The sequence below is a fragment of the Exophiala mesophila genome (genome assembly GCF_000836275.1).
Source record: "Exophiala mesophila strain CBS 40295 unplaced genomic scaffold supercont1.4, whole genome shotgun sequence".
NCBI lineage: Eukaryota > Fungi > Ascomycota > Eurotiomycetes > Chaetothyriales > Herpotrichiellaceae > Exophiala > Exophiala mesophila.
Window position 1 is genome coordinate 2819621 of NW_015622507.1, and position 15071 is coordinate 2834691.

The 15071-nt window shown below is 50.2% G+C and overlaps 3 protein-coding genes across 3 annotated transcripts; 1 reads left to right on the forward strand and 2 right to left on the reverse strand.

The window, feature by feature from the left end:
• Positions 1-1628: 1628 nt before the first annotated feature.
• Positions 1629-2907, forward strand: PV10_06142 (uncharacterized protein; the record flags this gene model as incomplete). Its single annotated transcript, XM_016370905.1, has 2 exons — positions 1629-2687; positions 2758-2907. 2 exons carry the CDS (start codon positions 1629-1631, stop codon positions 2905-2907), a joined length of 1209 nt encoding a protein of 402 aa, XP_016223198.1.
• Positions 2908-3845: 938 nt separating this feature from the next.
• PV10_06143 (uncharacterized protein) lies at positions 3846-7793 on the reverse strand. The gene has a single exon (XM_016370906.1). It carries the CDS (start codon positions 7700-7702, stop codon positions 3977-3979), a length of 3726 nt encoding a protein of 1241 aa, XP_016223199.1. The 5' UTR covers positions 7703-7793; the 3' UTR covers positions 3846-3976.
• Positions 7794-12137: 4344 nt separating this feature from the next.
• PV10_06144 (uncharacterized protein) lies at positions 12138-14881 on the reverse strand (the record flags this gene model as incomplete). The annotated part of the gene is made up of 1 exon (XM_016370907.1): positions 12138-14881. The coding sequence occupies one exon, from the start codon at positions 14879-14881 to the stop codon at positions 12689-12691; it is 2193 nt and encodes a 730-aa protein (XP_016223200.1). The 3' UTR covers positions 12138-12688.
• Between the last annotated feature and the right edge of the window lie 190 nt (positions 14882-15071).

A 15071-nucleotide genomic window follows, 5' to 3' on the forward strand; every position in this document is an offset into this window, starting at 1 on the left:
ATTGACTTGGAAAGATTACGGCATAGCCACCTCATCACGGACGACATGTCCGGGTGTCCTCCCTGCCACCTCCTCTCCACTGAAAAGGATACTTTTGAACTAATGGAAAGCTTCTACACTGAGACTACTCCGCAGGCAACTGAGGCTATTTAGGGTGCTGTGACACCACAAGCGCAGCGGGCCCTCGGACCCCTACAAATACTCAAGGACTTCCCACCACGAGAGATCTCTCCTTTCTCCACAATCTCTTCACCAGCAGCCATTAAACCTCTGTTATGCGTCAACATTTCTCTCAAAGCTTGGGTATTATGAGGCACTTTTCCGCACTACCTCCATGTGTTTGGCACACATGACCCGAGTCGTTGATGTTGTGCGATTTGTCTTTGAACAAGAGACTTACCTTCGATTAAGGTCCGAGGGGGGGCAAGGCTCAAAACAAATGGTTCCCTTCGTGCGTTGGTCTACCGTCTTGGGAAAGGAGGAGCGAGAATTTCCATTCCCGAGGTGACTCTATTTTTCGTAGATTCTCGCAAATTCATTTCGAAGCTAAGAGATATTGTGACACCACGGAGTCGCGCGGAAGTCCGATGTTATTAGGGGTCCATGCAGTGATGTTGTCACCAATGCCTGGTGGCTGGGCATACTATTGGTCTAGACATTTGGGCGGCTCTAGGCATCAATTCAGTATCAGTCGATCCTAAGAGTTGCAGAGAGAGAGAGAATAGAGGTTTCTTGTAGTCTATAGCTGCGACAATAGGGAAGGTACGCCTGTGGCTTCACACCGATCCCCTTCCTTCTCTTTAACGATCGATGTTCCGCAGGCTCTCTATTCGCAGGGAGGGGCTCCTTCCTTAGCTCCGACACACTCCAAAAGGTTCTACAGTGGATAAAACTGGGACCTTGCGCAATCCTGCTGCTCTATTGTAATCAATGAGAACTCTGTAAAATGCATAAAATATAGACCTCTCAGCCCTATCTAGCTAGACACTGAAGAGTGTTGTTGAGGCCCTATCGCTTCTCATCCTGGAAGACCCACTTTTAGGTCCTTTTGCGCCAAGCTCATCACGCGGGAGGCACGTCATGGAGGAAAGTTCACGCCATGCACTCACTGCAGTCATCATATCAACCTCCACTTGAGACATCTGAAGATCTTTCAACTACTCAACAAACCCTTCCAGAAGTCAACCATATGCATAGAATGCCGGCAGCCTGACGGCATGAACAACAGACCCTGTCATGATGACTTTACCTCGAAACACCGTCGCACCCTCCATCATCAACCTTCAAAATCACTTATGCAACTTCCGAGACCGTCCTTGCCTAGGGCACTTGACGTGGCCACTTGACTTCGCGATAGACTCTAAGTATCTTCCTCTCCTTGTTGATCTTTGTGATGCGTAGCCTGCCCGGCTTAGCTCCACTGTTTAGCTCTTTGCCTAAGGTCGTGGGGGGTTGTGTCAATCTCTGCCTAACAATTCCTCTAGGATTATGGTGAGTCTTCTGAGGGAAGTCCACGCCTTTTGTCATGCGTATAAAAATGGCCCAGCTTCTCGTCCATGTTGCTCTTCCTATGTCTTCCTATTTCCCCTATCATTACCTATGTCTTCCTCTTTTCCCTACGTTATCCTATGTCTTTCACTTACACGAGGGCACTGTGTATACTCTCGCGATCACTTGAGTTGCCGACTGAAGAGCCTTCGAAGACAGCTTGTGTGGTCTCGTCGCCAGATGAGCTATCTAATGAGCTATCTAATGAGCTATCTAATGAGCTACCAAATGAGGTACCAAATGAAGAGCCTTCGAACATTGTGCCCGATGTACACACGGGTGATGACTATGATTCGTCTTATAGCGATGATGATCTTAGTTATACGACTTCTTTGCCCTCATCGGTGCAAACCTTCCCAATCGAAAACGGCCGAACATATCATGCCTACAAGGATGGCAAGTATTGGGGATCCAATGACGAGGAAGCGAACGAACATCTTACAGTTGGTCATTTCCTTTACACAAAGACACTTGGAGGTCGTCCTTACCTTGCCCCGATTTCCCCAAATCCCACAAACATATTGGACCTTGGAACTGGTACTGGAAGCTGGGCCACTGACGTTGCAGACCAGCACCCAACAGCCATTGTTACGGGGACAGACCTCTCGCCTATTCAGCCTTCATTCGTCCCCCCAAATGTTCGTTTCGAGATCGACGACGCGGAGGCCGAATGGACGTTCCCCGAGAACTCATTCGACTTCATCCACATCCGAGGTCTACATGGCTCAGTCGAGGCGTGGCCAGGGCTTTATGCTCAATGCTTACGATTTCTCAAGCCCGGGGGATACCTTGAGCAATCCGAGTATTCACCGCAGTTCACCTCAGATGACAATACCATACCGGAGGACGGGGGCATCGCAGCTTGGAATTCCGTCTGGCCTGAGTGCCACCAAGTCCTGGGAAGAGAAATGCAAATCCTCGATGGCATGAAGCAATACATGATCGATGCTGGGCTTCAAAGCGTCACAGAACACAAATTCAAGTGGCCCCTGGGAGACTGGCCGAAGGATCCAGTGTTGAAGGATCTGGGTCTTTGGGCCAAAGCACACGCCGAGACTGGCCTCGAGAATTGGACTTTGAGGCCCCTGACCAACCACCTTGGGTGGACAGCCGAAGAGGTCCATGTATTGTGCGCCAAGGTACGGCAGGACCTACGAAACCGTTCAATTCACGCCATTCAACGCATGAATACTGTATACGGCCGCAAAGGAGATGGCTTTATGGTTTGAAATCAGGCTTGATACTGCGGCTTTCAGCCCCGCGAGCGACCGATTGCTCGACCAGCAATCGATCCTTATCCTTATCCTTGAGGAACACTATCAAATCAAAGTCCTTTTAAGCTCTCACAACTGGCATTGATTTCGTCACGATACACCACCGAGTTTTTCAGGATTCCCCGGAGTTTTCATGACTTTTCACGACGCAAAGCTATGATTTATGACGGCGTGAAGCCGCAGGCGCACCTATAGACGACTAGAGATCTGCCACCAGAGAATTCTCTCTTCTCTACAACCCTTAGCCCGAAAGTCAACAATGATGAACCCTACCTGATTGCAAGTCCTCTCCCATAGGTCCCCCTCGCTTATCTTTCTCTCTACAGCTCCTCTGCTACGAGAACTACCCACGTATCCCTAGCAGATACAGTCCTCTCCTACAGTCACAGCCTACAGCCTACAACCAATACGAGTCTTTCCTCCGAGTCACCGTCTACAGTGTACCGAACGAGACGAATCAAGATACACATTCGAATTTCAAGAGATCGTTACACTGGAAGGATGGAGTACATGGCGCAGTTAGATAGAGTTCCCCCGAGGACGAACTACCGGAGTAAGAAGGTGTTGTGGGTATAGGTCGTGGTCCGTGTGTGGCCCGATACGCCACTTTGATGACGACCTTGACGGTTCGTGTCTATTTTGAGGAGGTTGACAGCGATGGGGAACAAAAGTCCGAGAGAGAGAGAGACTCTGGATGATATTTCATGAAGGAGAGAGGATAGTGTGTGAACTGGCTTCACACTATTCTCTCTTAGGTCAGCGATGGGGGTTCACCTTCTCGTGGTGCAGGCTGTCAGTAGCCTATAGGCTGTTCTATCCTGTAGGTGAAACTAAGAAACCTCAACATTAGTACCAAGCAGGAATAGACTGCTGTAGGAATTTCGCTCTCTAAAGAGCGGGTTTCGTCCGCATGCATGCATGAGAGTGTCTGGATTTGTGGAGCTGAATCCAACCAGGAGACAAAAGTGGAGGTGAGGCTGGTATGCAATATCACTTTGGCAAAACTGCAAGTGCAAGGGCCCGGCTGGTCATCCAATACCTAGGTACCTACATTAATTCTATTGTTACAGATCTCGCGAGAGATCACTCTTCACCCCTTTCTAAAATTGCTTCGCCGCGTGTAAGAGTTAAAAAACGTGGCGTGATTTTGATGCTCATGAAACCCATTTCGATATGACGTCTTCCGGATTCCGACCCCGACCCTGACTCCGTGTCTGCTGATCCTTTTGTTGTTGTTGAGGAGGAGGAGGAGGCTTTTTGGACGCGGACGGCGCACTCGAAGACGCAGTTTGGCGTTTCCCCGCGGCCCGCCGAGGAGAATTGCGAGTTTCGGCCAGAACGGCATTGACAATCTTTTTGGAAGATTTGTCTCTAGGTCTGACGGCTTTGGCGAGCAATGCACGCTCCTTGTCTTCTTTTTTGTGAGTCTCGAGGAATGCTTGGAAGCGTTTGAGGGAGCCCAATTCTGTGCGATTGGATTTCCCCCTCATCGCTCTGGCTCTGGCTTGCATTTTAATTGCTTCCGCCCTCTTCTTGCGTCTAGTTCTGAGTTCAATGAGTCTCTTCCTTTTCGCTGCTTCGGCTTCCATTACCGCCAAGCGGGCTTGAATTTCCTCCTCGGTGACTTCCACTCCGTCTGCCCTAGCTGAGGCTTCTGCCGTTTGGCGAGCTTTCATTTTCAATTGAGCTCTCCTTTCGGCCATGCGGTCACGTTGAAGCCGTTTCTTGCCGGGGCCAAGGGAAATTGGTGCGGGTTCGGGTTCGGGGTCCACGTATTCAACATCAAGGTTTCCATCCGTGGGTCCGTGGTGACGACGCCATTCGGCCCATTCATCGATCCATGCGACGACAATGCGGTCGGACATCGCTGTATGAAGCTCGTCGCCGGGAGCAGTGTCGGAAGAGATGGATAAGTTCGGATCAATACTGTCGGTGGTGGGTTGTCTTGACATCGAGCCTGGGCTTAGATTCGGTACTGGTTCGACGACTCTGCGGATTGGTAATTCCCTTGGTACAGGCTCGAAGACCCTGCGAATCGATCCATCATCACGCCAGGCTTCGATGGTTGGGATGGGTGTTTTGAGTTCTCTCTGGTTGAGCCTTCTAACAGGTGTAAGCTTCTGTCTGAGTCGCGCGAGAATTCTGCTCGCTTGCTCTGTATCGCCGACTTCCATGGCGATCAATTTGGCCTTGGAGTCCCTTGCGATGCGAATAATGGGCATGTAAAGCTGGTCGCCGGAGCTCTTGGTTCGGAGAGGATCTGGTGGCGTACCCTCTGGTTCTATAGAAGGCACCAGTGCTTGAATAGGCTCGTACTTGCGCACACTTGATTCTGTGTCCGTGGAGTAGCCGCGTGCAGAGATATAGGGCGGGTTGGAAACCACCACATCCCACTCGGAATCCTCCTCAACTTTTATCTTCGGTTTGATTGCGATCTTCTTTTCCTCATTGACTTCAATCTTCTTTGCGCCTGATGCGAGCTTCATTATATCTTGCTGGATAAAAACAATCTCTTTCTCTGCATCGGGGTGAAGGAAGCCCTTGGAGATGTTATGTTTCAAGTTTTCGCGTGCAAGCTTGATAGCATGCTCGGAGATGTCGATTCCCAGAATTCGAATGCTAAGATCGGCGCCCGAAAAGCGTGGATATGGTGGTTGCATGCCTGGGGCCGGCTTGAGAATGGAGTATAGATATAGCGCGATGCAGCCCGACCCTGTGCATAGATCTAATATCCGAAGCTGCCTCTGTCTGAGCAAAAACTTTCCATCCACATGTTTGCGAGCCAGCCAATGTAGCAACCGGCCAATCTCTTCGGTGTATGTCTCGGTCTCGGGCCGGGGGATAAGGACACCAGGGCGGCAGATAATTTCGAGATTGCCAAATGGTTGGTTGCCGATAACATACTGTAGGGGTTTGCCTCGAGCTCTTTCAGCGACCAGTCGTGCGAGTTGTGCCTTTTCAAGTTCCAAGTATTTCTCTTCGAGGAAATGGCGCTCCAACATCTGCTCGAGCTCTTCTTGCTGTTTAAGATTCATGCGTTTGTTAGGTGCCATGGGTGGCGACCTGCGATTCTGGTGAGTGAGGCGCTTTAGCCGAGCGCGTCTTGGGATCATCTCTTTGGTCTTTTTCACGAAATTGTACTGCCATTCCAGCAGCTTCTCCCGGTAAATTTCGAGGTCAATGTTGCCAGATTCGTCCACAATAGCTTCGTGGGTCCGAGCCTCGGACCACTGGGACAAGTAAGTCCCCGGAGGACCAACAAGTGTAGCCAAAGAGTCAGCAGTCTGCTCCCCGATCTCTGGTTGTAGATTTTGGGCCTCTGCTCGTAGATCTTCAGTCTCTGTGTTTAGATCTTCAGTCTCTGCTCGTAGATCTTCAGTCTCTGTGTTTAGATCTTCATTCTCCGCTCGCAGATCTTCGGTCTCTGTGTTTAGATCTTCATTCTCTTTTTGTGGATGTGTTGAGTACGGCAAGGAAGATTCGTCAGGGACCGCCACACGCCTGGCGCCCGAGTATCTATCAGTTTCGGGCAGGGTGGCAAGCCCCCTCTCATACACGCGTCGCCTTCGCGATTCAAACCATTCCTCCCCTCTCTCCACGGCACCGGATACGAAGGTTCGAAGGGTAAAGGATGCCGAGTGAGATGATTCATCAGTTTCGGAGGGCTCTGATTCGCGCCGGACGGTGAAGAAGAACTTTTTAGCCTCCTGCTGCGGCTTTTGGCTGTCACCCAGGGATGTTGGCTCCTCGACAAGAGGAGTTGCCTCAGTAGAGGGTGATTCTTGGAGTTCCAAGAGCCAGGACGGTTCGGTATGATAACGAGGAGCAGTAACGTCTGGTAAAAAACTATTGCGAACCTCCAGGCTGTCTTCTGGCAGGGTCTCCTCGAAAGTGCCTTCGTGTTTACGAACAGAGAGGGATTCATGATAATGAATGGACGGACCACCTTCTTGAGCCTTGGGTGGCGGGGAAGGAATCCGTGGACGTAGTACGGGTTGAGGTGGATCAGCATGAACTTTATGTTTGCGGATGACGAGTGCCCGATCGTAATGAATAGGAGGTGTGCTGTCATGAATCTTCTTTATCTTGATAGCCGGCGGAGCCGGAACTTTCCTGGAGGTGATGTTCCGGATGATGCGATATCGACGCCGTGCGGCTTGAACGTTCTGGTCATCACCGCGGGCCCTCAGCCGGTGTGAACGAGTAGGTGCTTCGGAAGGTATCTTTTTAATCGACAGGTTGGTTTCGACAGGACTGTCATGACTAGTAGGTGTGTTGGCATGGATCATTTTCACCTTGACATTCTTTTTTATCCTCATAAGCGGCGAAGCGGCTACCTTTCTCGGCGTGCGACGCCGTAGGAGACGACGGGTACGCCAGTCGGCTTGGATGTACTTCAGCTGAGGAGGTGCATCGGAAGGGACCTTTTGAATCGACAGGTTGGCTTCGACAGGACCATTTTCTGGGTAGACGTACGTCAGCCGAAGAGGCACATCGGAAGGGACCTTTTTAATCGACAGGTTCGTTTTGACAGGACGATCAGTAATATTAGGGCTGTTGTTATAGACCTTCTTTATCCTGGCAAGCGGTAAAGCGGGTGCCTTTCTCGGCGTGCGACGCTGGAGGAGGCGATGGGGTCGCCGGGCGCATTGGACGTCCTTCAGCTGGAGTGAACGAGGGGGTGCATCGGAAGGGACCTTTCGAATAGATAGGTTGGTTTGGACATGACTATTTTCTCGAACAAGCTGACGAGCATGTTCAGTGAGCCAACGTAACTCGTTACGGGCAGAGGGCAGGTCACGGCAGACGCGGAGGAGGGCTGGAAGATGGACATTCTGGGAGGCGGCGAAGAGGAGGATGGAAGGGGCGAGACGCGGCATTAGGCCGGCATGATGGCGCACTAAAATTCGCGACCGCCTCACAGAGCCTTTTTGGTGGTGACAAGGCTATTTCGATGGTGGGAAGAGTCGGTGGTGGAATGGTCTGGTATCAACATTTCGTTGTTTGATGTCGAGGAATTTTGGAGAGCAAAAGTGGCAGAATTAGTTGGTATTCCCAGTGTGTAGGCGGTGAGAAGTAGTAGCGCTGCTTTATTCATTCTCTGCTCGAAGCCTCGTAGATTTCGAAGCTGTAAAAGCAGCGCAGGCTGAGTGAGGCTGAGCAGCTCCAGGGGGCAAGAGGGGACCTGCCTTGCCTGGTTCCTTATTATCATTATCGTTACGATCACTCCTTCTCCACATCAACTTATTCAAATTAGGTAGGTACCTAAATGTACCAAATCCAATTCATGTACTTCGCGTACCTCGAGCAAATATCCAATGCAGTGCAAGTGGTCCACCATTCGAGCCTTGATGCTAAACGGTAAAGTAATAGTCCTTTTCAATGATGGTCAGATTGATTCATCACATCATCACACCATAAGCTCTTATCTCAAGCCAGGTCATTTTAACGTGGCCCTGTTTATAACCCAATTTTGAGATCTGACCTCATCACACAAAATGGGAAGAGAAACCCCTTGTGGCTTACACTTATTGGCATTAATGTGGCCAGTGGCTGGCTCAGCACACAGACAGCCAACCGCCCGACGTGAGCAACATCTCCAGAAATATCTTTGGCGCCACGGTAGGTACCGACAGACTGCTCCAAATGTTCTACAAGTACAACATTCGAACTGCTCAGTTCGTGCCTGCTCATTCAAAAGAGTCGTTCCCACACAAATGGTCCCAATTCACGATGGCACCCACGGAATGGGAGCGTCTGACCTTGCTCTTCGGCTAGACTTGTTGCTAGTGGACTTCACGACTACACGCCCGAGTTCGTCTCCCAGCTGTCTAACCAAAGAATGGGACGTCTCGAACATGTCAACTCAAGTCATCTCCAACTTCACAGGCAAGCCACCATTCGGCTGAACGGCTCGGGCGTGGACCCCTCTTCATGCATGGGCAAATTGCTGGAGCAGTTCGATCTCGAATACGATCATTCTGTTATGCACCATGACTCGCAAAGGTATTCTCTCCCCAATTATCCAAAAAGTGGAAAGAGGCCGACTACGAGACTATGTCTACTGCTGATCGGAGAATCCCATGTCTACGCTTCGGGATTACAACATTGTCGATATTCTAGCCAATTGTTACCTCGATGGCTGGCCTGCTTCCCAGATATTGGGCGGGCAAGGATGTTCAGGATTCGTCCATACTTATCAGATTGAACGATGTCGTAAAAGGCAGTTTGATCTCTCGCTTCAAGAGTACGATCTTTCGTGTTCTCCATCAGGATCCACCCAAAAGTCAGTGACAAGCCGCAAGCCATCATGACGCACGACCGTCTGATAGAGTGGACCATCAAGGATGGCAGAGTATAATGGCGCACGTTCGAAACAACCATCCCACATTCTAGGACGGCCGAGATGCACGGTGTGGACGTAGAAAGCGGAGGGGATGGTTAGCTCCAGCTGGGGTCACAGTAGCACATATGAAGGTACACACAACATCATCCAGGTCACCATTGTGGTCTCTACCTAAATCACATAACCGCCATAGGGAGCCTTGTATTGATAAAGGCTTGAGGCACACACATTGCGGGCCGTGTACCGCCGCAGGGTGGACCTTCTGGCTTTGCCAATTAAAAAGAGTAGATGTCGCAAGCTTCGTCGCCTCAAACAAATTACGGACAGTCCAATGAGAGGGCAGTGTAAAGTCTCTGGGTCGACCAATCTGCTCTCAAGTTTGAACGAATGTCGGTGAGTATCACGACGATAAGGGCTACACCAAGGTTTCCCAGAATCCATCCTCACGCAGATCGTGGAGGAGGTCCCAACAACAGTCAAGAGTTGTTCCTCTCCAGTCGTGATCGAATCTGGTGACATTCGAATTCGATTCTAAGCATGCGACAGGAAACCATTCTACTTACGCATAGTCCAAGTCTCGATACCCACACTAGAAGCCGGGGATGATCTGGTGCGACCAAGCATGTTGCCAGACCGCAAATCTACCCCTGACTTTGCCATTTTGTCCCGAATCCCCGATTGTTATACTCGCTTCTTCCGGTCTTGCGCTTTTGCGCTCGGAAGCATGTGGCATTTCTGCTGGAAAAAGCATTCCAATCATGCATTCAAACACTAGGTCTTAGTCGCAGTACCAGGAGTACAAAGAGTTTATCAGCATACCAAGAGTATAAACTGTAACGCTCCGTATCTAAGACTCGAGCCTTGTGCCTGAAGATCTGAAGGAAACCCTTTTTCTCCCGAATTTTGAACTTGCTTCACACACAAAGTCCCAGAATCTTGGGACAGAAGTTCCAGAAGCCAGTGAAAGCTAGCGGGTCTTCTTGCATTGGGGCCTAGGATCTTTCTGGTCTAGACTATCTGCAAGGGCCGGATAGAAAACCCTGGGGAAATCGACTTGCCTGTCAGCACCCTCACCGACTTTTTCACACCCACCACAAGGATTGCTATTCTCATGTCAGACAACCCCGGTGTACTCTCTAAAATGAGCCACAGTGCTCATCAATGACGATACTAGTTCCGTGTGAGTTGGCAGGAACTTGTAGGTACAGACTCCCACATCATTTCATGATGATTTCCAGGAGAAGAAAACCAAATAACATGACCTGTGTGATGTTTTTGTTGAGCGGCTCTGCGTTGGGATAGCAAATACACTCGGCCTGCGCCCATAATTCTTTTTTGGGATCTGCATGGGCATCCTCCCGACTCGTGTAGTCGCCTTGCAGGTCCATGATGCATGCAATGCTGCCGAGCCCATAGGCTAACCTAGTTAACCACGTCAACGTGGCTGTTGGGCGCGCCGTTTCTCGCTCCCAATGCATTCTGAGCGTAACAAACAGTCACCGCATTTTCGATGGCTGACACATAGACCCAGGCAGGACGCAGTGCAAACGTCCTGGCAGCCTGGTTGCCTCCAGGCTGAGTCTTGGGCCGATCACAGACGTTGGTAGGCTGTTGGAAATGACTGTTGGTGCCCGGATTTGTTTTTATCAATTTGCATGGTCGTTTGGACTATTTATCTGGTGGTTCGAATCCAGGAGGTAGGACTTTCGGTTTGATATCAAACACATTTCATTTGATCTCCTATATAAACCCTCGAAATCTTCAGCTCTCCAGGATCAACCCTTTTCATACCACCACCATACAAATCCAGACCAAAATTTCCCACAAAAGCTTCCGGTTAACAACCACCCTCAAGATTGATTCTACATCAAAGATACTACTCTCAGTCAACAAACTACCAAAAATGGAAACTCCTAGAGACGAGGGCCGCGGCCACTACGATACCACCGGTGTGGTCAAACCCATCGGACCAAGTCGACCAAGCACAGGACAGTAGATCTACTACTGCCTGCCGACTATGTGCTCAAAACCAACCACAGTGCTATCCACATTTTGAAGTTCGATCGATGCTTCTTCTGAGACCAATGCAGCACCATACATGATACTTCATAGCCGGAAGAGATCATGTTGGTATCATCATCACCAACAGCCACGCACCGCACCGACGAATGAATGGACCATGTCGAGCCAATTCCAGCCTCGACAATGGCAATAAACCTGCCAGCCACCCAGAGACAGCATTATCTATATACACAGACATACCAAACCTTGTGGGGAAAGACTGACACATAACCTCGAACACATTCCAACTGCCTGCCTGCCTGTCTACCTTAGGCAGACTTCATCACAGTCAACGAGCACTGCAGTTCACTGCGGAGCTATTGCCAATGATGGGGGCCGGTTCGATTCGGGCCTGAGGGGGGGGCGAAGTCAAGAAGGAAGCAAGGATGGAAGGAATTGTCCCATGGCCACAACAAGAGTCAAGATCACAGACTGGGCTGACCTTGACCGACCACCACATCCTCACCGCTGTCCAAAAGTATCAACTGTGGTCACGTACAAGATTATTTCCTTTTTCTTAGATATTGATCCCACTTTCGCGGAAGATCGTCCTTGTGACAATAACTAATATATCGACTGTTTGGATTTCCTCACGTGGCTGCTGGCTGCTGGCAGATGACTATATCTAGCATCATACTACCCAATGAAGGTACTTACGGCGACCAAGGCTGTGTGGAGGATTGGGGGCTAAATAATGATTCACTATTAATACGTATGATCATCATATCATACTCGTCATATTAACCAATGCTGATTCGTAATTGGTTCAGATGACTTCAGCTTGGAATGTCCGTAAATTGCCTTGACAAAGAGGAGTGGCAAATTGCCTCTTGGATGGTGAGAAAACTGCCTTTGAAGTTCACGTGATATCGCCTTGGGTCTCTGGGTGACTGCACAGGCTGGCGATACGATCTTGCAATTCTAGCCTAGGACTTGTTTATCAGTTGTTCCAACATGACTGTATAACTGCACTATGCAGGTAGTCTACATCTTGTCGATAAATCGACTTGGGTCATATATCTTCGTCCACAGCTCGTGGATATCTTTTTCACTCGTCCGCCACAAACATCTTGATGCCCAGATAGCATCGCTGAAGTGGATGGTATGTCATTGACCTGCCCCCCAAATGTGAACTCAGTCCAAGATGTCCAAGGACTGTAATCTATCTCGCCAACTCAAGTACCGTTCAAGTCTGTTGTCCGGCGAGGACAGCATAACTACGGTGGAATGCCCGAGTTTAAGCGTCTGCTGCCCCATGCCACTTCAATCTAAGACAGAGTTATTTGTCCACGCCTCCTGCATCACGACTTCGAAGAAAGTCCTGTGGGAGAAAAGGCTGCCAGATAGCTGGAGATGTAGAAGTGAGGGCTGAAGATCAAGGCTGGTAATGTTTGAGTGCTTTCGCTCTGCATTTCATGTCTTGCTGTTCTCTTTGCTTTGAAGTCACGCAATTCTTTGTTCAAGACGCAGTGTTGTCGCCTTCTGGGTCTTCAAACTCAACCAGTTCAACACCACTTCCGACGACCTCACCTTCGCCGTGCACGATACGCTTGACAACCATACCCTCACCGGGACTGCGGATCACTGTCTCCATCTTCATACTCTCAATGACAAGAAGCGGCTGGTCCTTTTTGGCGGTGTCACCTGGTTTGACCAAAACACGTAAGATCTTGGCCGGCATGGGCGAAAGCAATGAATTCGGCTTCTCAACAACTCCAAGGGCTTTGGCAAGCCAAGCAGGAGATGCGGGCTGTAGACGGAAGGAGCCTGCAGGTGTGAAAAGGTGGAGGCTACCGTTGGGAGAGAAAATGACTCGTGATGTATGACGGGTGTGGGGGAAGTATGTTGTCAGGGTATTTGTGGTAGTGTCCAAGCTTGATGTCACTTGGATTGGGGCCGAAGTATTCGAGGTGGAGACAGAAAATACTCCTGGGGCGGTCTGATGGACATCAACATCATATATCGTGGGTGTCTTGCCCGGGCCAGGCTCAAAGTCGGATGACTGGAAGTGAAAGGAGCGAGGTTGGAAGTCGGTCGACGTCGTTAGCCACGACTGGGAGGTTCCAGATTGCCATGAACTTGTCGTGGGGTATATTTTTGTGTCAACTTTGTTCAAATAGGAGGCGATAGCTGCTTCTGCCAAAACCTCGTCACTGTAGGTTGTTTGTGGGAACAGTTCGGCGCGGTGCTTTTCGATATATCCAGTCTCCACAGCTCCTGAAACAAAGTCAGGAGACCTCGTGATTCTTTTCAGGAAGTCAATATTGGTGACAGGGCCAGCGACTTCATAGTCTTGAAGGGCAACAGCCAGCTTGCGAAGTGCAGCTTCTCTGTTCTCGGCACGAACGATGAGTTTGGCAATCATGGGGTCGTAATGGCTTGAGACCTCATCACCGTGGATGAAGCCACTGTCAATACGGATGTCATCGGACTCCTTTGGCAGGCTGACGTGCAGGAGCTTTCCTGAGTCAGGGATGAAACCCTTGTCTGGGTTCTCGGCATAGATTCGGGCTTCAATTGCATGACCACGGCTGGCAATCTCCTGTTCAACTTGTGCTTGAGTCAAAGGCAGCTTGTGGCCTTCAGCAACCAAGATCTGCCAATGAACGAGGTCCTGACCTGTGACCATCTCAGTCACGGGATGTTCGACTTGGAGTCTGGTATTCATCTCCATGAAGAAGAATTCGCCGGTGTCATTGTCGAAGATGAACTCGACAGTTCCGGCGCCTTCGTATTTGACGGCAAGGGCAGCGGCTCGGGCTTTGTCCCAGATGTCTTTCCGAATGGTATCATCCAAGTTAGGGGCGGGTGATTCCTCGAGAATTTTCTGATGTCGTCTCTGAATCGAACAGTCACGCTCACCCAGGGCGACACAATTGCCGTGCTTGTCCGCGAAGACCTGAACCTCGATATGCCTGGGTGTTGTGATGTACTTCTCGACGAGGACTTCGTCATTGCCAAAGGAGTTTCTTGATTCGCTTTTTGCACTTTCCAGCATATCTGGAAACTCCTCGGCGGACTTGACGATTCTCATGCCCTTTCCACCACCTCCTCGAACTGCCTTGATAAGAACTGGATATCCGATGGACTCTGCTTCTTGGGCCAAAGCTTTGGGATCTTGATTGGTTCCGTGATAGCCAGGGACACAGGGAACCCCAGCAGCATTCATAATCTCTTTACTTCTGGCCTTGTCTCCCATGTCTTCAATGGCACTTGCGGGGGGGCCAATGAAGGTAATTCCCTCCTCTGCACAGCGTTTTGCGAACTCTTTGTTTTCTGATAGAAAGCCATAGCCCGGATGAATAGCTTGACAGCCCTGCTCCTTTGCAATCTTCAATATCTTTTCCTGGTCCAGGTAGGCGCTGGTGTCACCGAGGTTGAAGGCAAAGGGAGACGAGTGAGCATGCTGGGAGAGAGCGTCGGGGTTTGTGTATAAGGTGGTGGTGCGGATGCCATGTTGGGCAGCAGTCTTATTTACTCTGATCGCGATTTCACCTCGATTCGCAATTAGGATGGAATCGAGGGACTTGATAGAGGGATCTTGGGAGGCGGTATGGTTGAAACGAAGGTGTCGTGGATATGGAGACGGTGTCAGTCTGAAGGAGGCTCTCGCCCGCCACGAAGCAGCACGAGGGATACGACAGGAAGCCATTGTGAGAAGATGCTCTCGTCGTTGCAGAAGGGATCCAAGAGACACTTCGAACGAGATCGAGCAGCACTAGACATCGAGTAAATATTCTAGAGGCCCAAAGCATAAAGCCATCATTCACGGCTCGGATGCCGGTTACAATCGGCAGGTGTGGGCGTGGCAGGGAGGCCGTGCCTGCCACAAGGAAACCCGG